The following is a 22,353-nucleotide window of genomic DNA, read 5'->3' as shown; positions in this document are numbered from 1 at the left end:
CTCTCTCTCATAAACGGAAATAGTTGGTTCAATTCTGGTCGGTTTGAGTCGGTTCGACGTGTTTGCTTCTCCAAAAGCCAAGTTCAGTATTGGTTTTTCTTTCGTTCAGCATCAGATTTGGTCTAAACACCACTTGAATAGGCCCTTTACATCCATCCTATCAATGCATTGTGCACTATTTGGATGGTGGTGATGTCAAATTTCTAGAACAACAAGGAATATTCCTTGTGAATTATTAGTATTATTATTATTGTTGTGGGAATTTACAACGCTTAAGAATTCAAAATTCTTATTCTCCCTCAAGGACCCCCTGGTTCTGTGCTGCAATATTTAGTGGACAAAAACAGATGGGATGGGGATATTTCAACATGGGGCTGCTGCAGTTTGCCGCAGCAGTCAGCAAGAAAATCAATCCAGGTTCTTTGGGACATTACGAAGAATGAGTGTTGGACATTCATACTTATCTCTTAAGGGCGAATCCAGTTCAGTTCCCACTTGAATGAATTACGTTTATTTGGCCCTTACCATTTTCTGATGCTTCACCTCTTCCATCTGTTCATTGTTCAATGCTGCCTAGACTTGACTTGGATTTTTGCTTCCTTCTTAGTCTTACCCTTTTTTGTGAAATTACAAATTTACCCCTATTGAACTTTAGAATGATCCAAATATAGGGACCAAATTTGTAATTTAGTTTTTAATGTCTTTTTTGACTAAAAAAAATGTCATTGGAATGATTAAATTGTCAAAATCGATAAAAGGAAAGCTAAATAGACTTTAATAATAAATATTTGAAATATTATTTATCTAAATATAATATACATATATATATATATGAGTTGAAAGTGATTGATTCATCCTTTTTTTTGTTTTTTTTTTTGGCTTTTGATTTAATGAGGAATGAAAATTTCGATCATCAAGTTTGGTCCTGAGATGCTTTCTATTTCAATGTATTTAAAAAATAAATAATATAAACTATTCTTTTTAATTGGTACCCCATGTGTTTTTTTTATAGAGTAAATGGCTTGGTTTGATTTGATTTTTTTTTTCTTCTTTTGTATGGTGAAATTAATCCTAAAAATAAAATCAAGTCAAACCATTTACAATATTGAAGCGAACTGGGATGCTTAGGTAATGTGATTCATAGTAAAAGAATCCCTTATTGACGTTTTTGTCCTTTGTTTTTCGATTAGGTGTATTTTTTTTCTTAAATTTTTTAATTCTATAATTAAAATAAATTTGCACATTTCATGTTCTTCATTTACATATAGAAATTTATATAACTCAAATCTATTTTTAATTGAAATTTAAAGATTTTCTTTTTCTTAAAAAAAAAAAAATCCTAATGATATTATTTTTTCAGAAACAAAAAAAGTATCTAGACATTTGAAGATATATGACATCTTAATTCCCTAAAACTCAATAACCTATCAAAATATGAATTTTGGTTTAATCAGCCAACTCGGGTTATCAAAATTTCAAATCAAATTGCCAACCCGAACCACTGAAAACCAAGTCGATGACAAATTTAGTCAATTTAAATGGATTTTCAGTTTTTCAAAGAGCGACTTTATTTAGTAGCGTATTTTTAATTAAAAAATATAATATAATATATAAAATTAATGTTAATTGAGTAAATATTACTTTTAATGAACGAGAATAATTATATCCTAATGTCTTCCAATGAAGGGTCATAAATCTAATCCTCCTCTGTCAAACTTGATTCCCACAATTGAATATATAAATCCAAATAGTTCAAAATATTACATGTATTTTTTTTAAGCTTTTAAGGAAAATTATCTTATTTTATCTTTATATTTAGAGGGATAAATATTTACAAAATAAAAAAATAAAAAAATCAAATTGAGTAACTTTTAAGCTAAAATTAATATGATTCAACAAACCAAATAAAAATTATTCGCATTAAAATTTTATTAATACTTTTTGACTTTTAGTTATAAATATTAATTAAACTTATTTTTATTTAAATGTCTAATTTAAAAGATGCATATATAATAAATTAACTTAATCTAATTTTTTTGTTTTCTAAAAAAAGATATTATTTTGAATAATTGAAAAATATCTTAATAAATGAATATATATATCTTAAACCAAAATTACAATTTAGCCATCGAATTCAATTTGTGGGTCTACTCCCAAAAGGAACGTCAGTTGTCCTTTCTTGACTTTTCAACCAAATTTTAATTTATTTATGGAAATAAGACCATCCCCTACATCATCTTTCGTGCTATCGCCACGTGTCAATAATCCGATGCAGGTACTCACTGGTTTACAATAGTCATGCACGCCGCAGATTATTATTGCACTCCTGCAAACCAAACGCTAATGGAAACTTGCCACGTGGACTCCTCAGATTAGGCAACTATTACCATAATTGCCACTCTGTTCAAATCGCTACTCTTTCTCTCTCTAGTCTGCCCGTCCCTTTTCGGGCAGCTCCTCCCTGGCGTTCGCTCGGCACTGTCCTCTTTTTCCATTATAATAATATTCCTAATTTACCTTTACCTTCCTTCCCTTTTTTTCCCTTATTTTTTTAATATAAGGGGAAAAAAACTTTTTATTTTTTTAATTATTTTATTGTTGTGTTTGGAATTTATAAAAAACCAAAAAAATAGCATTTATTTCGGTCTAAATAAAAAAAATATTGTTATAAGAATTTAATGTGTGTTTGATCTTAATTTTCAAAATTATAAACCAAAAACACATTTCAAAATTTAATAAAAAATTACGAAAACATTACTTAAAAGGAATGTTCTAAATAAAGAAAATATATATCCACATACTTTTCACAAATTTAATTTCAATAAAAAAATAATTGTCAATGCAAAATAATATAACAAAAAGTTTACTTTCTTTTTAATTATTTTTTTATATATAACTTTTAGGTTTGTACAATATTGTAGTGCTCGGTCGTACTAATTTTTTTTTTACATCACGTTTAATGTATTATTATTTTAAAGATTTACAATGGATAAGTCTATAACTTGTCAACCTGGTTACAGGTCATACGATAGAAAATCTATTTTTTTAATTTTCTATTTAATAATTTTTTGAATTAAAAAATGTTGGATAAATATTTTAATTTCTAAATTTAAGTTTAATTTGACATAGTTTTGAACTCAATGATATTAGCTAATGAAAACAAAATACTTTTAGAAAGTGAGAAATTAAATAAAGAAAGTATATATATATTTGAAGGTTTCTTTTTATTTTATTTTATTTTATATAAATTATATTACAAATGATTTATTATGTCTCTCTCTCTCCTGCCCGATTTTCAGAACGAACCTCCCCCGGCCCCTTCCCGTCTCCAATATTCTTGTACAGCTTCAACTGCTTCCGCTATATTTTCACTGCAACATTTATGTTTCCACTGCGATGAACAAAGCCTCTACAATTTCAATCTCTTTAAATGAAACTCAATTAGCATTGCTTTGATTCACGGCGTCGATTCTGCGAGCTTTGGATCCTATTTTTTCTAATCTGATTGGAACATTTCTTGGAGTAGAGTATTGGATTTGAGGCAGTGCTGCATTTGGTTTTTTGATTATCAGATTGGTCTTTTCTTGATTCTTTTTTTCTAGATCCAGTTTGATGTGGAACCTTGCGAGGTTAACTTTGGCGAGTTTGCGCCGATCTAGGCGGTTCTCGACTGCGATTCCTGGACCGTGTATTGTCCATAAGCGCGGTGCTGATATTCTCCATGATCCTTGGTTCAACAAGGTGCGTTGCTTCCTTTGTTTTCTTTGATTCTTCATGTTTTGGTAGTTTTTTCTGTTGGTTTCATTATTATTATTTTTTTTTTTTTTGTGTTTTCTCGTTTTGGATGCTGTTTTCGTTTAGTTGTTTGTAGGCGCGCTCGTTTGAGGTTCAGTTAATGTATGAGTTGAAATTTCTTTGTAGTTTTTTTTTTCTCAAAACTATACTTTTTAGTGTTTCTTACTCAAAAGTTGAAAAGAGGATCTAAAAGTGTTTATGTGATGAACATGTTTGACAATTGTTTTATTTCGTAATGGCTATGTTTTCCTATGGTACCTCCGTTTATTGCAGTATCAGAAGTTGTAAATATTTCGAAGTAGGAATTTTCTTCGGTTGTTTGCCTCGACAAAGAGATTCCAAGGAGCTTTATATTTAGTTTATTGTAATTAATCAATTATTTTTTTTCAGTAGAATTAATGAATTTAAGCATTTTGTTTATATTCTGGTGTAAGCGTATGGATGAATGCAAGTGCATAAAAATACATAGTGCTCTATAAATTTAAGATAGGATCGAATTTCTGTCTGGCTTCAGAAGTGAAGATGTCCCTATTCAGGGTGATAATTGGAACATCTTCATGAATTGTGTACTTACACTTGGATGTTTCTAACATTGTAAACAAATCAAGCTTTTTTTTAGTTATTGTGCTTCTAAAATCTGTTTTTAAGTACTCTTTGGGGCATCTCTTTAAGACTAAGGCGTTAATTCTTCAGGTTTATGTTCGCTAGGAAATTGATGTTTGATCATCACTTTTTAATTCTTTATCAGTATGTATTTTGCTCCTTTTTTTTGTTTCTTAAGTTCTGCAAAATTGGAAGTACCCAAATCTGTGTTCCTTTTTATATTTCTAAAAGAAAACATTCTTTATCCCATGGTTGTATCTGACATAATATCGTATCATTGTTATGTGGAACTCTCTTTAAAGTTGTCCCTTTTTATTTTCAAAGAGCAGGATACTGGATTTCCTCTCACTGAAAGAGACCGTCTAGGAATCCGTGGCCTTCTTCCTCCACGAGTGATATCATTTGAGCAACAATATGCTCGTTTCAGTAAGTTCATGCTTCATCTTAAGTTTTCATCACTTGTCTACCATCAGAATGACTTAGGTCAATCCCTTGGAAAAGAAACATATCAATGGATAACTAAGAAGATTATTGTAATGAAAATTTTGTAGGCTATTACGTAGGGCAGTTAGACATTGTTTGGTAGGTTATTACGTAGTTGCTAGCTGTTAAACATTGTTTGGTAGGCTATTACGTAGTTGCTAGCTGTTAAATGTCAATTGCTAGTAGTTTAATTATTTGATTTGTTGCTGTGTTATTATTTGTCTAGTTCGTTGCAAGCAACTAGTTGGTCAATTGAAAACATCTATGATAGGGCATTGCACTTGAAGTCGCAATTTTGTTTAAAGAAATATCTTTATTGGTTATGCGAGACGTTGCAACTCTGTTCTATCCATCCCTATCGTGGTTACAGAAAGTACCCTTAAGTTGAGTTAATTACAATTAACAAAAGTAATATACTTACGAAAGAGATTGAATAATTGTAATCACAACTTTGGTACTGAATAAAGACTTCTTTTAGTATTTTGGAAGAATTTCAATCCCTATCAGCATTAGAGATAAAATCGTTTCTTGAATGACTCTTGCATTTTTTGTTCAATTTCCTAGTGGAATCATATCGATCACTGGAGAGGAATACTCATGGTCAACCAGATGGTATTGTTTCATTGGCGAAATGGAGGATCTTAAATAGATTGCATGATAGAAATGAAACACTGTACTATCGAGTAAGTTGCAAAAATGTTGTTTAGATGCTCGTAAATTAATGTTTGTTCTGATCCGATTTGAGAGCTTTTCACTTTAGGTCCTTATTGATAACATCAAAGACTTTGCTCCGATAATATACACACCTACAGTGGGCTTAGTATGTCAAAACTATTCTGGGCTATTCAGACGTCCACGTGGAATGTATTTCAGTGCAAAGGATAAGGGAGAAATGATGTCCATGATTTATAATTGGCCAGCACAGCAGGTTTGTTGACCATGCAACATCTTCCATCATTTTTTTTTTCTATTTTTATTTTCTATTTTAATAAAAAATGTTTTTTTTTTCTCGAGTTAAAGCAGATATTAGTATTGGTATTACCATGCCCCTTGCGAGTTTTGGAATATATAGAATATAATGACCAAGACTTCTTAAATACATCTTCGAATGTGATAACTAACATGTTTCATTAAAGTCGAGAGTTCTAGATTGCTCTCTTGCTTCAGTGGCATTTGGGAATTGCATTTAGCTGATTATATCTACATAGTTTTTCCCCATTGATTCCTAGATAATTTCTGTTTCATATGGAGGGATTCATTGTTCATTTTTATTCGACAAGCTTGATGCTTTATTTATTTCCAAGAATTGTTAATAAAAATCATTTGGTATTCTTCTTCAACATCTTTAAATTGTTTACTTTTTTTTTTTAAAAAAAACATCTTTAGGTTGTTCAAGAGACCAAGTTAACTGGACACAATTGGTACATTGAGATAATGGTCTATCAATTTATGAATGTACCCCAGTTATTCAAAGCATAACAGATGCTATTTCATTTATCAATTGGTTAATTATTATGCCTTAATTATATATTTTTCTAAAGTTCCTCCTATTTTTCCCTTTCAACTGCAGGTTGACATGATTGTCCTGACAGATGGAAGTCGTATTCTTGGCCTAGGTGACCTTGGAGTTCAGGGAATAGGAATACCCATAGGAAAGTTGGATATGTATGTTGCAGCTGCTGGCATCAACCCTCAAAGAGTACGTTTTTTCTTGTAGTATTTGAGCAGGGAGTCTATGATAGTGTCGTCTGAGCCTGTTTTTCCTGCTTCTGACTATGTTTATCCCTGCATTTACACCGTTAATATCCAATCTGTTCTCAGAGTTGATCATTGCTCAATATACAATGATGAGAGGTTTAATAGGTTAGAGTGGATCTTCATTTTACTGTTCCTGCATGTACTCCTGATAGTGGGGTAACCCTCTGTCTGCAGTCTTTTCTACATGAATTTGTAAACTACCTGTAAATACTGATGTAATTTAATGGTGATGATTTTTTCCCTCTGATTAGAAGTGTTAAACTTTGAACAACTTTTCTTAGCCCAACTTTCATGAATTTCATTAAGTCTTTGCCCTTGTTTAATTGACAGATTCTTCCAGTAATGCTAGATGTTGGTACTAACAATGAGAAGTTACTTAATGATCGACTTTGTAAGTGAAGAGAAGCTTTCATTTCTTGTATCTTCATTTTTTCCCTTGTAATTTATTGCGCCTATATCTTCATTTGTTTGTGCAATGAGATACATCTGTTTTCTATTGTGCTGAAATATTTATTTGGACCCTAGTTAATATTTTTATTAACTTAAAAGAGAAAAATTGTTGCTTGATCTCGCTTCTTTTGACCTTCTGCTCGTTTAGGTCATCGTTTAACCTTGTCGGATCAGATTTTTTTTTCCCCTTCAAAATATGCAAAGGCTGGTAGTAATACCGAGATTTGCAGATAGATGGGAGCCAATTACTGGTTGTATTTTTTAGGAAGTTCCAAACTGTATTTAATAAGGGATCTCAACATATTTAGGTTTACTAAGAACTCCATTTTATTCTCTTTCTTTCATATTTCTTTGTGATCTGGGCTTTCTTCTCCTAAGCTTCATTTTTTTTTCTCTCTTAATTCTTACCTTCTTTGGTGTCCGTTTGCCTGCACTTTGTTTAATGTTCGTGGTCTGTGAATTATTTCTTCTAGACATTTCATAGAATGTCACGTCTCACGATTTAGTATGACAGATTTAGGACTTCGGCAACCTAGACTGGAGGGAGAAGAGTATCTATCAATTGTTGATGAATTTATGGAAGCCGTGCATACACGTTGGCCAAAAGCTATAGTTCAGGTTTATAGGTTTAAGTTTTGGCCTTTTGTTGACGTTCACTACACTGCAATCAGTCTCCTAATCTTGTAATTTGGTTTTGAATGATGTCAGTTTGAGGATTTTCAAATGAAATGGGCTTTCGAAACATTACAACGTTATCGTAGGAAGTTCTGCATGTTCAATGATGACATACAAGTGAGTACTTGCGGAGTATTCTGCTGGTAGATTAATGACTTACAAGGACACTAATTTTTTGTTTATTTCATTTCATTAAGGGAACTGCTGGTGTTGCTCTCGCCGGACTATTGGGAACTGTGAGAGCTCAAGGGCGGCCATTGAGTGATTTTATTAACCAAAAGATAGTTGTGGTAGGGGCTGGAAGGTATGTCAGCAATTAAATGTTCACCGTTCACTCAAAATAGGAATACTGGTCCTGATCATGTGCATTTTCTTCTTTACTTAAACAAAAACCGGTTGCCGTGGAAGATGAATGCGCTATTTATTCATGTATTATTATTATGTGAATATAAGAGGAATGAAAATTTTAAAAACTATAGCTCAATCCTTTTGGTTTAACCTTCATGTGTCTCAACAGTCTTGTTTTTTGTTTCTCTCTCTTCTCGATTTCAGTGCAGGGCTTGGCGTTCTTAACATGGCTGTCCAGGCTCTTTCGAGAATGGCCGGGAACAGTGACCTTAATGCAAGAAATCAATTTTTCCTAATAGATAAAGAGGTATAAATCTTTTTTAAAATTCAATTGATCAATATCTGCATTAATTTTGCTAATTTCTCCTTCCATGAGAGCTATTCTATAAATTTTATATTCCTCCTCGTGGATTTGGCATGTTTTGTTTCAGACTGTGGACTGATCTCATCTATCTGACCAATTATCTTTCTACATTACAAATTGAATGTTAATTGGCAAAAAAATTCATTTTCTTTTTAACGCTATAAACTGTCATGCCTCTACGCTAGCTTACCTATAACTCATGCTTCTTGACTTCGACACTTTCATTTATTAATTTCCTGAAGCCAGTGGGCTGATTTTAAATCTGCTAGCTTGATGGACCTACTGGGATAGACTTACAGTTGATGCAAATGCTATATTTATAGAATATTAATTTCTTAGGAAATCAACATTGATGTTAACTTTTGTAGATTGTCTGTGGGTTTTTTTTAATCTTTGTGAAGTGAATTTAATCTGTTTCATGCTTTTCATTCCTTAAATATCTTAATAATGCCTGTGATGTGATGAACTTTAGCAGGTTGATGTTGCTACATTTTTAACACCGTGTTACACGTATCTGACTAAAACAAATTATGTCATTGAACAGGGCCTTATCACGAAAGATAGAAAAAATATTGATTCAGCAGCTGCACCATTTGCTAAAGACCCAAGAGAGCTTGAGGGACTTAGTGAAGGAGCCAGTCTATTAGAAGTGGTAAGCTTTCTCATATTCCTTCATCGTTTGTGAACTAATTTCCTTGACACTCTTCGAGGGGTTCTTGCGATTGCTCTTGAGAAGTTTTCGACCATCTTCATTGAGATCATAATCATTATTCAGGTGAAAAAGATCAGGCCGCATGTTCTTCTTGGTTTGTCTGGAGTTGGCGGTATCTTCAACGAGGAGGTACTAATACTCTAGTTTATCTTCTCATCGTTAATGGAACTTAGTTCAACTCTAGAAAAGTATTATCTCGCCGACATATATGATCTTTTTAGTTCAACGTCACTCAAGTAAATTACACACAAATCATGTCTATAATTTGTTGATGTCCAGTTCAGCCTCATAATTTCGAAGACAGAATTATATAAACTAGAGAGTTCATTGTCCTTTCTTCATCCATTTAACCAATGGCAAACTCCATGTATGATGATTTCCACTGTTGTGCATATTTTCCTCTATTTCTCATATTTGATGTGATTAATCTAGGTGCTCAAGGCAATGCGAGAATCTGACTCAACTAAACCAGCAATATTTGCTATGTCAAATCCAACTATGAATGGTTTCTTTTTTTAAGATTCAATAATTTTCATCTTAGCTTGCTATTTACAGTTTAAACTAATTATATGTTCTTTTTTACTAGCTGAATGCACTGCTGCTGATGCTTTCAAGTATGCTGGAGAAAACGTAGTCTTCGCTAGTGGAAGCCCTTTTGAGAACGTTGATTTTGGTATCTTTCTTTCTTTCTTTCTTTTTTTATATATTTTGTTTATATTAAATGGTTGAAATCATTTGGCACCATACCGAACAATCAATTTAAAAGCGTTCTATGGGATGCACTTCTACTTTTTAAATATAAGTTTCACTCTGGCACTTTACCTAATTAGTTTTATGCGACTTTCTGCAAAACAACTTACAGGTAATGGAAAATTTGGCCATGTAAATCAAGCAAATAACATGTATCTGTTTCCCGGGTCAGTATCTTCCCCTTAAACTCTGTTAGTTTGAACTTGTAAAAATTCGATGAGTTAATTGTTTCTATTACTATCATCATTTGTAATGCAGGATTGGGTTAGGATCTCTTCTATCGGGTGCTCGTTTTATAACTGATGGAATGTTGCAAGCAGCCGCAGAATGGTATGAATTTCATGAATTTTTTTTAGTGCTTTAAATATTATGATATTGTTATCTCCAAGGGTGCTGATATGATGTTGTCATATATGCAGCCTTGCTTCTTATATGACTGATGAAGAAGTTCAAAATGGTGTTTTGTATCCATCAATTGATAGGTAGGATTCATTGTTTTATATGACTTCAAATTGTCATTAATTGAATCAACACAATCTGGTGACTTCATTGTTTATACTGGTTGATTGGCTTATTAACCTCCATAATATCTAATACAAAATTCAGCATTCGGGAAATCACGGCTGAGGTCGGAGCTGCAGTCCTGCGGAGTGCTGTTTCGGAGAATTTGGCAGAGGGTCATGGCGATGTGGGGCCTAGAGAGCTCAGGCAAATGGCAAAAGTAAGTTAGCTTAACTCACACTTACAGAAACAAATATAAAAGAAAACGACATAATTGATAATGGAGCTTTAACTTGAAACTGAGTGTGATTTCAAAATTTCCTACCTTATTATTAGTATTAAAAAAGGAAGGCATCTTCCTTTCCCCCTTTTTCTAACTTCTCCACTATGGAAAAGGTTCATATTTATAGATATATTAAATGTCCCTAACCTTTATTGGAAATTAGCTTTTATGTAAAGTTTTGTTGGACTATTCTTTTTAGTAAGCTTGTTTAGAAATTGTTTTCAAAATAGTTTTTTTTTTTTTTTTAAATTAAAACGTGTATTGGACAACCATTTTTCAAAAGTGTCTTGTTTTCTTCTGTGTGTTCAATGATCGGTGAATGTTATTCCTTTCGATTCATTTTTGTTAATATATATTTTCGTATCTAAATATTTTTGAACCATTTTTCTAAATATATATTTTCCTATCTAATGATAAACTTAGAGGACTAAACTTAGATGACGTAGTCCTCTAGAGAAATTTAGAAAACATAATTCTCATGACTTTTGAACTGGAATTTGCTGAGTTGATTGCTTCTTTCGCAGGAGGAGACAATTGAATACATCAAAGAAAATATGTGGTTTCCTATTTACAGCCCTCTTGTTCATGAAAAATAAGCATCATTTAAAGCTCTCTACCCATAACTCGGGGCCAAAACCATTGAACATAGGAATTAGGTCTCTTTTCTGACAATTCTGAGAAAAGTTCTTAGGATTTATATATATATTTATATATTATTCCCGTAATTATTGTATTTAAGGTGATACTTATCATCATTTAAATTATGGGTGGTGGAAGTTTAGAGTTCATATTTTCATCATTCCACTCTTTATACTACCAAATAAAATGCTCTCCTAAACCAAATTTTGATTTTTCCTAATTTTATGCTACGGTCATTTTAGCTTGGTATCAATTTTGCTTTTATGATTTTGTAAGCTTTACAGTAATCTCTCTCGTGATAGCGAGCGGAATAAATTTATTGAATACATTATGATAGTTTGAATAAATAGAAAAGGTAGTATACTCAAAATTGACAAGTTCTATGGTACATCTTCAAAATAATTGGTAATGGTAATAATGTTTAGAAAATATGAGGTTGAAAATTATACACTTAGCTTCATAGTTTCATAGCTTCGAACTCTCCAATGTTACCGTCATGTATAAAATTATTCAAATAAGTAGTTTGCTTGCATGAATTAGCATATCTCATGATTTATAATTGTCTAATTATCTTATTCATATTTTAGTGAGTTTGAACTCACCATTTCAATATTTACTACTAATCTGCCATCAACTATTGATTCAAATAATTTAGCTTATTTGAGTTTGTTCTAATTATAATATTCATATGAGCTTAACTCTACCATCGGTGTATAAATATGAGACAAAGCGACTCTGTAACCTTTTGGTTGTTGGAGGCACAATCCTAGTAGAATTCACTAGGTTAGCAATAGAGCATCATAAAATTCTTATTCAAGCGACTTTGTAACCTTTTGGAGTTGGGTTGTGAAATAATTTCGAGTTAGGTTGGGTGGGTTCGGTTACCAATTCAATCAACGTGAAGTCTTGGTTTGGTCCAAATACCTACTTACCTCACAAAACGGTGGAAAATAATATTATTCATTTTTCTAATCTTGTGCATTAAGTTTTGTTTGAAAAAACTTGTTGAAAAATCTTTTCAAAATCAACGATTAGAAAAAACGAGGAAGATTCCATGCAAGTCGTGCCCGGTGGGTAAGGAATCAAATCGGACCGAGGAATGGAACTCAACCAAATCCATATGGCTCGGTTCGGTTCGGTTCGGTTCGGTTCGGTTTTCTTATTCAATAGGCAGCAGATCTGAAGCGCACGTCGTTGAAGTTTCAATCGCAAGTTCACTTCACAAGATTTCATCCGCATATTCCTCCACGAAGAAGCTATCAGCTTCCGCCATTTGAGATCTGCTTCCACTTCAGTGACGCGATCTTTAAGCTCAAGTATTTCTTACATTGCCTTTTCGTTTTCTCCTTGTATGACCAATTAATTCAGCTTCATTTCTGTTTCTATATATTATACCATCTGTTTGTATCATGAATCTGCCTAGGCCTTAGTGTTTTGCTGCGAGTTATAATTCCCCTGTGGTTTTTGGAGATTTGAGTTCTATAAAATTGTAATGCTGATCTTGTTTAAGCAATGAATTCTGGGTTTATGTTTCTACCAAAAGCGATCTGAAGATATTCGATCAGGTTGTAATAGCGAATGTTGTTTCTGTTGGCAGAAGGAAAGATATCGAGTCTAATGGCTGTGAGGAGACCTGGAGTCATTGCTTTATTCGATGTCGATGGAACTCTAACAGCTCCCAGAAAGGTAAAGAAAAATATGTTTCCTGATGTTAGTTGATCTGTTGGATGATGAATGTTATCGTATCAGTATTCAGTCATCGTTATATGATACTTTGTTCCATATTGTTTGTGTGGAGTATCTTTTTGAAGGAAAATTTTTGTTAAATTTCAGGGTGCTACTCCACAGATGTTCAAATTTATGGAAGAGCTCCGAAAGGTATCGGATTTACTGCAATGAAAAGAAGCATCTATGCAGAACATTTTTCTTCTTTCTTCTTTTTTATTTTCTCCCTGTAAGCTCGAAATCTATTGAAGTTTTCTCATCTTTATAAATACTACAGGTTGTTACAGTTGGTGTTGTGGGAGGATCTGACCTTTCAAAGATCTCAGAACAGCTTGGAAATTCAGGCAAGTTTTTAATGGACTTTGATTCTTTTCTTTCATGGCAAGTTACTTGGAGCAACTGATTTATTGTGTGCCAACTGTCAAACGAAACAATGTGTTCAGTATTTGTCGCTTAGAAATTTTATATATGCACTCATTTATCTTGTTCCTTGATTATGATGTTCTGTCCATGGTCTTTGCTTGATTTAGAATATTGGTAATCTTCCTCATTTTTGTCTGCTCTTCCAAGTTTTCGTTTTACTGTTTTTCTTTTTCATAAGCTTGTGCAGAGCATTAAATAGAGAATGTTTGTGATTGTAATATAATCTAATAATCTATGCTTGTTATGTAGTTATTAATGACTATGATTATGTGTTCTCTGAGAATGGACTTGTGGCACATAAAGATGGGAAGCTCATTGGCACCCAGGTACTGGTTGCATCTCGATCTAGATTTTATACAATTAGTTAGATGTCTGATGGGTGATGATGGCCTTTTAATGTTACTCTGATGTTCAATATAACTGTACATGTGTGCATGAATTTGTGTATCTTTTTGGGACCAAGTGATCTCAAGAGCATAAATCTGTCAATTGTTCCCTCATTTCAATGGATATCGACTTTCTGATAAATCCAATCATGCTATTTGACCTCTCACTGAACAAGAAGGATTGGCTGAATAACAGTTTTTGATAAGAAAGACCATGGTTAGGAATTAATTAAGTAAATATTTTCGTTATATTATATTTCTATATCAAGGTTTCCTGATTTTCAAAGCCATTGTTTACTTAGATGCTTCCTCTTCATTCCTTCATGGTAGTTCAATGATCTCACATTAAATGAATAAAGAAAAACATGTCTCAGGTGAAAGAACGGAAAACTTATGAATGACAACATTTTTCTTTTAAGATTTATAATGTCGCAGGTGCTGATTTACTCTATTTGAAACTGCAGTTCTTTGACTACTTCCCTGCTTATTTGAGCTTGACCAACTTTCATTTGAAACCCTTATAATATATTCTTATGTTACTTTATTTTCTGTACTTGATCCATTTTTTTTGTGATTGTATGTCCATTCCATCTGTGCAGAGCTTGAAATCTCATATTGGAGAAGAAAATCTCAAGGTAATATATAACTTATTCTTTTTTTTCCCATTGTTCCATCTATTTATGAACCTTTCTCCCATTGTTCCATTTATTTATGAACCATTCTCGGGGTAACCAGGGCATCTCCTGACTGGGACAAAAGGAATGATTGCAGGTAGTCTGCATGTTTGAGGCCATTAGATTAGTACCTTTGTGCACAATTACCTGTTCTCATATGTCACAACCGATCATTGATTGAACTAATTGTGAAATTTCGAGAGATATAGCATGTCCTCATAAAGTTAAATGAAATGTTGCATATGCTATTGATAGGCCACTAAATAAGGTTCAACTATTCTAGAAAGGGGAAAAGCAGGGTAGAAAGGGAGTTAGGAAGATGAAAGAAGCTGTGCATGTGGAGTGGGAGAATTTGTCTGAAGAAATCACTAAAGTAATAGTAGTGGCAGAGATGGTGGGAAGTGAGAGTGAGAGTCAGTAGGATTGTCGTTGAAGGTAAGGAAAAAATGATTAGAAAGTAGTTGGAAGCTAGATATTGCACGGGAATTGAGCTGCAAGGTACATTTGTCAAAGTCTTATGGTCAGTTTATCTCATGCAAATATAAGTATTCATTATCCTTACAAAAAAAAGTAATAACATCAAGCGTTTGAAAAGATAATTACCTTGTGATTCAATGTAATGAGAAATCCATAAACTTCGCATCCTATTTGTTCTCATGAAAAGTAGCTGATAGAGCATTGGTATTCTGAACTGATCTAATGCCAAAAAATGCAGAATCTTATCAACTTTACGCTTCATTATATTGCTGACTTGGATATCCCTATAAAAAGGTTAGTGGGCTGGAGCCTTGAAATTTTTTCTTGTGTATCTGATTTCAGATGATATATTTCAGATTGTTATCTTCTTTCATCTTTAGGGGAACATTTATAGAGTTCCGAAATGGAATGCTTAATGTCTCACCAATTGGGCGAAACTGCAGCCAAGAAGAAAGAGATGAATTTGAGAAGTATGATAAGGTGAACACTAATCCCAATTTTTCGGAAGTCGTGTCAGCATCTCTGGTTTTAACTCGCATTTTTATTTTGAGGACATGAGTTGAGATATATCTTGCAATCTACATTCAGGTCCAGAATATACGCCCCAAAATGGTCTCTATTCTTAGGGAGAAATTTGCACATCTGAATTTGACATTCTCCATTGGAGGGCAAATAAGCTTTGATGTAAGTAAAGTTTAATTTCAGCATTATCATCGTAAATAAGTAAACAGCACGACTGATATCTATTTCGACCATGCTAATTATCAAATACAGGTCTTTCCTCAAGGTTGGGACAAGACATATTGCTTGAGGTATCTTGAAGACTTTCAAGAAATCCACTTCTTTGGCGATAAAACTTACAAGGTTATTGTTAGAATTCTTGTCGACAATTTTCTTCCAGCTTAGTTTTGATTGGTTTTTCCTTCTTTGTTGTTTGGTTGTCATCTCTTCAGGGTCTTGTGACTCGTGTTCATATTTGATATTGCGTGCCCGAATGCTTATGAGTTCATTCAAATTGACTGGAAAATGTTGTCTTTTCAGTGCTCCAACTGAATTTTTTATTTTGGTGTTAATGACATAATCCTGTTGCATTTGTTTTTGAACAGGGAGGAAATGATCATGAAATTTATGAATCTGAACGAACTATAGGCCACAAAGGTCTGCTCCCTTCAGTATTACTAGCAAATTTGCTTCTGTTTGTTTATTCCTTTTTCCTTTTCTTTTTGTTACTTGCATATTCCTAAATCAGGGTGATATTTTTTTTTTTTTTTTTTTTTTTTNTTTTTTGCAGTTATTAGCCCCGATGATACCGTAGAGCAGTGTCGAGCCATATTTTTATAAGAAATTCCGAGAGCCTAAGCAGAAGGTATGAAATTTTATCTGTATGACTATGAAGAACTTTTGTAGCTTTTATTCATAATTGGGAATGATTAAGATATTATATGAACTTCAACAAATAAATCTTTATTCATGGTTTGGAGAAAACTAGCACCATCTATCTGCTGCTTTCTTTGGTAATAATTAGTTCTCCCTGATTCATAAAATAGAGAATTATATACGGCTCGTAAAGGGTCGACTTAATCTAATTCTTTCTGTACAAGAAAATTGACACCATATATTTGCAATCCCTTTGATATCAACGAATCAGAAGAAAACATTCAAACAATATCAACACTGTTCAAGAACATGGGGGAAAATACATCAAATAGCAACCACAACATGCAAAAGGAACGCAAATTATACTGAAGGAATTAGTAGTCTTCAAGAACCAAACCCTTCTGGATTTATCAGTCAGATTATTGAAAAACGAAGTGGGATGGATACTGAATTCAAATCGAGTCTCGACTCCTTCTTGAGGATTGATATTCACATATTCTCCTCTCTGCACCACCACATACATTATTACCCTCTTTTCAGTTCCAACCCTTTCGAATCTTACACCAAATTTTCTCATACCTCTCGAGTAAGAATGGTCTTTTTGTCGCCGACGGATAGCTTGATTTGAGACTCCGATGTGGTAATGCAAACTGTAACAAGCTTAATGTTAGGAGTAACGACCCTCTATATTAGTATGTTATTGTCCACTTTAAGCATAAGCTCACGTGATTTTGCTTTGGGCTTTCCCAAAACACCTCAACCCAAAGCACCTCATACCAATAGAAACGTATTGGTTACTTATAAACCCAACCCATGATCATCCCTTAAATCAATCTGGGACTCCCTCTTCCTTACTTATAAACCCAACCCACAGTCATCCCCTAAATTAGAAAAAAAGAGAAGGAAAGAAATGGGTTACCTCGATCTCGGTAGGACACAGAGAGCTCTTGATGAACAATGCGTCTAAAATCCCTTAAATGAATAGAAACACAGTTGGTGAAGTCAATGTCGCCAAGATCATCGTTGTGTTCTGGAGGCAGCAATTCGAGCATCTTGCGCTCGAGAAGCTCAGTATCTAAAAAGGGAGCAAGAAATCAATATCAAAATCTTGATAGATAAAGAAAGAAAGAGGGTGTGTTTACCGGTATTCTCATGGGCGAGAAGGAGGCAGCGGGAAACCTCGACGAGGTTGATGGAGACGGCGGAGAGCTGATGGGCGGATATCAATGTGGTGTGGAATGAGTCGAGGCAAATTCTGGCGTTCAGATTCTGAGTCACTAAGAAGGATGCGAAGAAGTGAGGGGTCAGTTGAAGCACTGTAAGGAAGCGAGGGAAGTATTGGGACACTGTTAGGGTGAAGCTCACCGGCGATATGTCCACGTCGGCTTGCGTTGCTATTTGTGTCAGAGGGGAGACGGCGTTCACTAGAGGAAACACGGGCGCTATCATTATTCCGAGCATCCTCAAAACCCTTGACAACCCTTCAATTCAAATCACTTCTTTTATACTCATCAAAATACAATTTGTAGTTACTAACATTTTCATTTGGTACTAAATTAGATGGATAGTTCTTCCCTACACACAACTCACACGTACGAGCGTGAATTCCTAGGCAATTCACCCCCTCAACACATCATAGTCGAGTCAGCATCCTCTTGAGTGTCATGCCTCGTAGCATATTGCATCCATACTCATCATCGTAAAAGAGGAAGTAGCCTGATGTTTATGTATACATAGAAATGCATGAGGTCCCTATGGTTTCTCATCTTTGAAATTGTCTTTTGACACAACCCTAACTTCTGTTTTTATATTACTTCCAGTAATATATGTGCATTTGTCTTCATTCATTCATTAACCTTAATTAGGGTTATGCCCTAGAAAAATCGTCGTCTCATCGTCGTCGTAATGCAACATGACATCTCATCTTAATATAGAAAATAATGCTATATTAAGAAAACTCCCATCTTGCATCGTCATCCTCATACAATGTCATCAAATAACACATTATAATCATCGTAAAACATCATAAGGCATCATCATATAATTCATTCACGTCATCATATGTCATCATCAAAGCATCATAAGTATAAAGCATAAATGACTCGTTCAGGGGCCACTAGGCACGTGTCGTCATACATCAAACCATTGTCCAGTCTATCCATTGTAAGACCACCACTAACTTGGTTGATGACGTTTTCCTGAATTTGAGTACACGTCAAAATCAACTTTGGGATGGGCGAAAAAGTGAAAATTGGTCAAATTGGTCAAATTGTCCTTTATCGAGTTGAGAAGCTGATTTCATTTACCGAGTTGAGAAGCTGATTTCGGAGCCGCGAAGTCGAGCCGAGCTGTTTAAGTCATATGAGTCGAGGGGCTGTTTAGTTGTAGGTGTGACATGTGACACAACGGGGCACTGACGCGTGTGCATGTCGAGTTGAGTCGAGGCGCGGGTCGCCAGCCAGTGTCGGGCTGCTGTAGGTCTGGGCCAAGACAGTGTGGGCTTGACTTCGAGCTGCATACGTTTGGGCCGAGGTAACGAATTTGGTTTCAGGCTGCGAGGGTATTAGGGCTGCAGACAGATGGCTGCGGTATTGGATCGCCGATTGGATACCCGATCCAGATCGACTCGAGATCCACGGACTTCGTCTTCTTTACCCGTTTTCCTCGCGAAATTCTGACAATGTCCTCTCTCTTCCTGGAACCATCTCCGACGACATTTTCCGTCGCTCTTCATCTCCTGTATTCCTTTGTTGCTCTCTCCTCTTCACTTCCACGACGTATCACAATCTTTCAAACACATATAACATAGATCTATTAAATTCTACAATTTCTGAAACCCACGTTTCGTCGGCGATGAAAATCAACGTTGCTAGAGGTATTAAGCGTACAAGATTAAATTAGCTAACGTAGGACTCCTTCCCAAAAATCTTGAACAGGGCACTATTTAAATGATTCTTTGGAGGAGTGCACGTGTAGGCACGTGAGACTTACTTTTTCGATCGTTCAACCTCCTTTTGTTCGTAAAAAATTGGACCAAGTTAAGAGCTGATTCTATTTAAAAATGGAACACTATTCCATGGCTATTTGGTTTAGCCTATCTATTATTGATTATTAGACTAGACGACTCAATATCATTTATGTTTGATTCACGTTAGAAATTAATTACAAGTCATTAAATTGAAGCCAAATAAACAAATCCGATATAGCAAGATACTTTTAAAGCTATTGGGCTATAATATGATTGATGTTAGAGACACAAAGATTGGAGTTCCTCGGCGTATTTTTTAATTAATTGTCAGGATTACTCCGATACATGAAGTGAAGTTCAATATTGAGTTTGAACCATGAACGACTTCAATTTTCAAATTTTCATACCTAACAGCACCAACGGAGTGAAATGAACTAAAAAAGGAGATTCAAAAACGATGTCGAGGCATCAACAAATTTGTCCTTCCATACAGATCGTCATCACATGAACTATGTCAAGAAATTTCAAGACTTTCTATCATCTCATGAAACAAATCATTCTTCGTTGCGAACTAATGGATAGTTAAATACTGCGTTAAATAATAGAATGGTCCTCGCATCACGTTCAATTTCACTACAACGTTCTAGAAGTTTTTTGAAATTGGCTATGGTATCGTCTGTTCGTACGTGAAGAACGTTTTCAATTGAGTCAATCTTGGCCTGCAACACAAAAGATTGTTGAAGATTAGTAACAAGAAATGACCAAAATTTTAGAAAGCTGAGATGTGAGCTTCAAAATCCAAGACCTTAATTTGGTCATCAAGTATCAAAGTTACAAGTTCCTTCTTAAGATCTTCAACGCTTGTGTTGAAAATCTCTGCCATCGTCTTCAAATCAATCACCGAAAATGGTCGAACGTATTGGACAATAGCTTTTTTTCTTATTTTTTCATGCAATTCCTCGAATCGATCGAATAAATGTATGTCGAACAATAACCATTCTCGAAGATTAGCAAGATGTCGGAAGACTGAAGAATAATCTCTGCACAAAAAGGTAAAAAATAATAATAATAATTTCACTCCCGACTTTAAAAAGTTTCAATTATTGAGAGAAGTAGTCCCACGTCGGCTAATTAATAAGAAAATCATGGGTTTATAAGGAATACTATCTCCGAGGTCTCTAGGGGAAACCAAAAGCAAAATCACGACAGTTTATGTTCGAAGTGGACAATATCATACTATTATGGAGGAGGTCGTGGTTCCTAACATAAACTGTTTTTTATGATTACTTCAGAAATAATCTCACAAAAGGTGGATAATTTAGAACGGGTTCCATGGACGACGGGGATGGAATAGCTCGAGTGTTTAGAACACCCTGTTTTTAGAGATAAAGAAGGATACAGACTTTTTGTACACCGATACTGACCTTGAGCAGAAATCATGGAGAAGCTCTTTGACTTCAATCATTGAATCCAAATAAGATTGAAAATCCTTATTCTCAAAAATACAATCCTGCCCATATTAAAAACCCGATAATCAGCTCATATCATTCTTCGTGCATACCACCATTAAAATCGATACCTGCAACTCCTCTTGCTCAAACGTTGCAAGTGTACACAACGCACCATACGTTGCAATATCATGATCAGCCAGAATCATCGAAAATTGGTTACCCACTTCTTTACCCGTTTGCAAGAACTACAAATACGCCACATATAAACACAACCCGATAACATAAAACAAAAGAAACAAAAAAACCAAAAACAAAAAACCAAACCCGAAGCGCGGCGTGCGTAAACGATCTATATCTAATGGAAGTCAAGCCAATGGTAGAATGGAGAGTATTTTCAGTAAAGGAGTCCATGTTGAAATCGTGCTTATGCTTGAGGCCTTCAATGGCAGTGTATTGGGCTCTTGGAAAGTTGCCCCACTCGATGAACAACAAAACAAAGCGCATGAACATCTCCCAATACTCCACCTCAACCCTGCAGTAACGTATGGCAGCCAAGTACCATACTCTAGCAGCATCTGCTTCCCCATGCATGTAGAACATATTTGCTGCCTTCTTGCATGCAGCTTTTGTGTCGTCCTCCGCGTAAGCCAATCCTTTCTCGTAATCGTCCTACGTTAATTCATTTATAACAAATAAGCATCGATGGATCAAACCCATTATTTTTATTAATCTGTTCGTTCGTTCGTTCATACCTGGCATTTCGATGCCTCTTCTCCTAATCTCACCCTATTCTCCTCCCAGTTTCTTATCACTTCATTGCACCAATCTTCATCCATGTCGTACTCTGGGTATAATCTTCCATTGATTTTCTCGATGACTGTGGCGAATAGTTGCACGTCCTTGCCCTTCTTGGCCTCTTTATAGGCGATTTTGAGCGCTTCTATTTCTCGATCGTCGTTGCGGCCGTGGCAGTGATGGGCGAGGGCTAGGAGGCGTATGATCTTGGTTCTAGTCGGGTATTTGTCGGCGTAGGCTTGAATGTCGAATTGGTTGCCCATCAAGAATGGTAGGTAAGGGATCATAGAATTGCATTCTTGAAAAGTGATGTCGAGGTTTCTACTGGATCCGCCTTCCCACATGTTCGTTTGTCGATTACACCGGAGTTTCGCCGGAGTATGGCCGGAGGGAAAGATTCTTGTTATTGTAGCCGTTTATTTCTTGAAGTGGGTGAGAGGGAATTGTTGGCTCTTTAGTTGAACTAATTAGTCTCATCTCATCTTTTTATAATCAACTAAATATCTTTAAATATTTTCAAAATTACATCAATTAATAAATATTTGAATAATTTATTTAGCATCCATAAATAATAATAACATAGGGAAATAAAACTACATGAACTAAAAAAGTAATATATGTTTTTTAAATATATATCAAATTTATTTTGTATGTGCTATCTAATGATAATAATTCATTTAAAAAATTAAATAATAAATCATTAGTATATAACAAAT

At 34.5% G+C, this 22,353-nt stretch overlaps 4 protein-coding genes across 6 annotated transcripts; 2 read left to right on the top strand and 2 right to left on the bottom strand.

Annotated features, from left to right (window-relative positions):
- The first annotated feature begins 3,283 nt into the window (after positions 1 to 3,283).
- LOC111464523 (NAD-dependent malic enzyme 59 kDa isoform, mitochondrial) lies at positions 3,284 to 11,565 on the top strand. The gene is made up of 19 exons (XM_023108753.1): positions 3,284 to 3,741; positions 4,728 to 4,824; positions 5,446 to 5,564; positions 5,642 to 5,809; positions 6,452 to 6,580; positions 6,970 to 7,030; positions 7,604 to 7,707; positions 7,798 to 7,881; positions 7,962 to 8,068; positions 8,317 to 8,419; positions 9,021 to 9,128; positions 9,252 to 9,317; positions 9,621 to 9,693; positions 9,775 to 9,861; positions 10,051 to 10,105; positions 10,197 to 10,268; positions 10,358 to 10,420; positions 10,545 to 10,659; positions 11,247 to 11,565. The coding sequence occupies exons 1-19, from the start codon at positions 3,613 to 3,615 to the stop codon at positions 11,316 to 11,318; spliced, it is 1,812 nt and encodes a 603-aa protein (XP_022964521.1). The 5' UTR covers positions 3,284 to 3,612; the 3' UTR covers positions 11,319 to 11,565.
- Positions 11,566 to 12,535: 970 nt separating this feature from the next.
- Positions 12,536 to 16,531, top strand: LOC111464550 (phosphomannomutase). Of its 3 annotated transcripts, none has more exons than XM_023108793.1 (12): positions 12,536 to 12,677; positions 12,959 to 13,047; positions 13,195 to 13,239; positions 13,364 to 13,430; positions 13,759 to 13,835; positions 14,495 to 14,530; positions 15,285 to 15,340; positions 15,427 to 15,526; positions 15,635 to 15,730; positions 15,821 to 15,910; positions 16,153 to 16,204; positions 16,338 to 16,531. In XM_023108793.1, the coding sequence occupies exons 2-12, from the start codon at positions 12,979 to 12,981 to the stop codon at positions 16,385 to 16,387; spliced, it is 738 nt and encodes a 245-aa protein (XP_022964561.1). In that variant the 5' UTR covers positions 12,536 to 12,677; positions 12,959 to 12,978; the 3' UTR covers positions 16,388 to 16,531. The 3 variants fall into 3 exon arrangements, with proteins under 3 accessions (XP_022964561.1, XP_022964562.1, XP_022964563.1); XM_023108794.1 differs by having other exon boundaries at positions 12,548 to 12,710; XM_023108795.1 differs by lacking the exon at positions 12,536 to 12,677 and adding an exon at positions 12,761 to 12,850.
- A 123-nt stretch (positions 16,532 to 16,654) lies between these two features.
- Positions 16,655 to 19,140, bottom strand: LOC111464206. Its single transcript, XM_023108301.1, has 6 exons — positions 19,079 to 19,140; positions 17,789 to 17,904; positions 17,566 to 17,700; positions 17,343 to 17,498; positions 17,003 to 17,073; positions 16,655 to 16,928 (listed from the first exon to the last, which is right to left on the bottom strand). The coding sequence occupies exons 1-6, from the start codon at positions 19,138 to 19,140 to the stop codon at positions 16,725 to 16,727; spliced, it is 744 nt and encodes a 247-aa protein (XP_022964069.1). The 3' UTR covers positions 16,655 to 16,724.
- Positions 19,141 to 19,862: 722 nt separating this feature from the next.
- LOC111464503 (COP9 signalosome complex subunit 1-like) lies at positions 19,863 to 22,071 on the bottom strand. Its single transcript, XM_023108728.1, has 6 exons — positions 21,595 to 22,071; positions 21,167 to 21,511; positions 20,971 to 21,087; positions 20,816 to 20,901; positions 20,197 to 20,431; positions 19,863 to 20,110 (listed from the first exon to the last, which is right to left on the bottom strand). Exons 1-6 carry the CDS (start codon positions 21,979 to 21,981, stop codon positions 19,946 to 19,948), a joined length of 1,335 nt encoding a protein of 444 aa, XP_022964496.1. The 5' UTR covers positions 21,982 to 22,071; the 3' UTR covers positions 19,863 to 19,945.
- Between the last annotated feature and the right edge of the window lie 282 nt (positions 22,072 to 22,353).

Source organism: Cucurbita moschata, unplaced genomic scaffold (genome assembly GCF_002738365.1).
Source record: "Cucurbita moschata cultivar Rifu unplaced genomic scaffold, Cmos_1.0 Cmo_Scf00030, whole genome shotgun sequence".
NCBI classification, from domain to species: Eukaryota; Viridiplantae; Streptophyta; class Magnoliopsida; order Cucurbitales; family Cucurbitaceae; genus Cucurbita; species Cucurbita moschata.
The sequence above is the reverse complement of the archived record's forward strand: the minus strand, read 5'-3'. Positions and strand labels throughout refer to the sequence as shown.

What these genes read in the sequence shown, in the direction of transcription:
- LOC111464550 (XM_023108793.1), top strand. Translation starts at nt 12,979, where the DNA reads ATGGCTGTGAGGAGACCTGGAGTCATTGCTTTATTCGATGTCGATGGA. An exon ending in CTCTAACAGCTCCCAGAAAG is followed by an intron (nt 13,048 to 13,194) that starts GTAAAGAAAAAT and finishes GTTAAATTTCAG; the next exon opens with GGTGCTACTCCACAGATGTT. An exon ending in AATTTGAGAAGTATGATAAG is followed by an intron (nt 15,527 to 15,634) that starts GTGAACACTAAT and finishes ATCTACATTCAG; the next exon opens with GTCCAGAATATACGCCCCAA.
- LOC111464206 (XM_023108301.1), bottom strand. Translation starts at nt 19,140, where the DNA reads ATGTCGTCGGAGATGGTTCCAGGAAGAGAGAGGACATTGTCAGAATTT. An exon ending in CCGACGTGGACATATCGCCG is followed by an intron (nt 17,701 to 17,788) that starts GTGAGCTTCACC and finishes CATCCTTCTTAG; the next exon opens with TGACTCAGAATCTGAACGCC. An exon ending in TGTGTCCTACCGAGATCGAG is followed by an intron (nt 17,074 to 17,342) that starts GTAACCCATTTC and finishes AGCTTGTTACAG; the next exon opens with TTTGCATTACCACATCGGAG.
- LOC111464523 (XM_023108753.1), top strand. Translation starts at nt 3,613, where the DNA reads ATGTGGAACCTTGCGAGGTTAACTTTGGCGAGTTTGCGCCGATCTAGG. An exon ending in CTGGCATCAACCCTCAAAGA is followed by an intron (nt 6,581 to 6,969) that starts GTACGTTTTTTC and finishes TTTAATTGACAG; the next exon opens with ATTCTTCCAGTAATGCTAGA. An exon ending in TTGTATCCATCAATTGATAG is followed by an intron (nt 10,421 to 10,544) that starts GTAGGATTCATT and finishes TACAAAATTCAG; the next exon opens with CATTCGGGAAATCACGGCTG.
- LOC111464503 (XM_023108728.1), bottom strand. Translation starts at nt 21,981, where the DNA reads ATGTGGGAAGGCGGATCCAGTAGAAACCTCGACATCACTTTTCAAGAA. An exon ending in TTACGCACGCCGCGCTTCGG is followed by an intron (nt 21,088 to 21,166) that starts GTTTGGTTTTTT and finishes GCGTATTTGTAG; the next exon opens with TTCTTGCAAACGGGTAAAGA. An exon ending in CTCCATGATTTCTGCTCAAG is followed by an intron (nt 20,432 to 20,815) that starts GTCAGTATCGGT and finishes CTTTTTGTGCAG; the next exon opens with AGATTATTCTTCAGTCTTCC.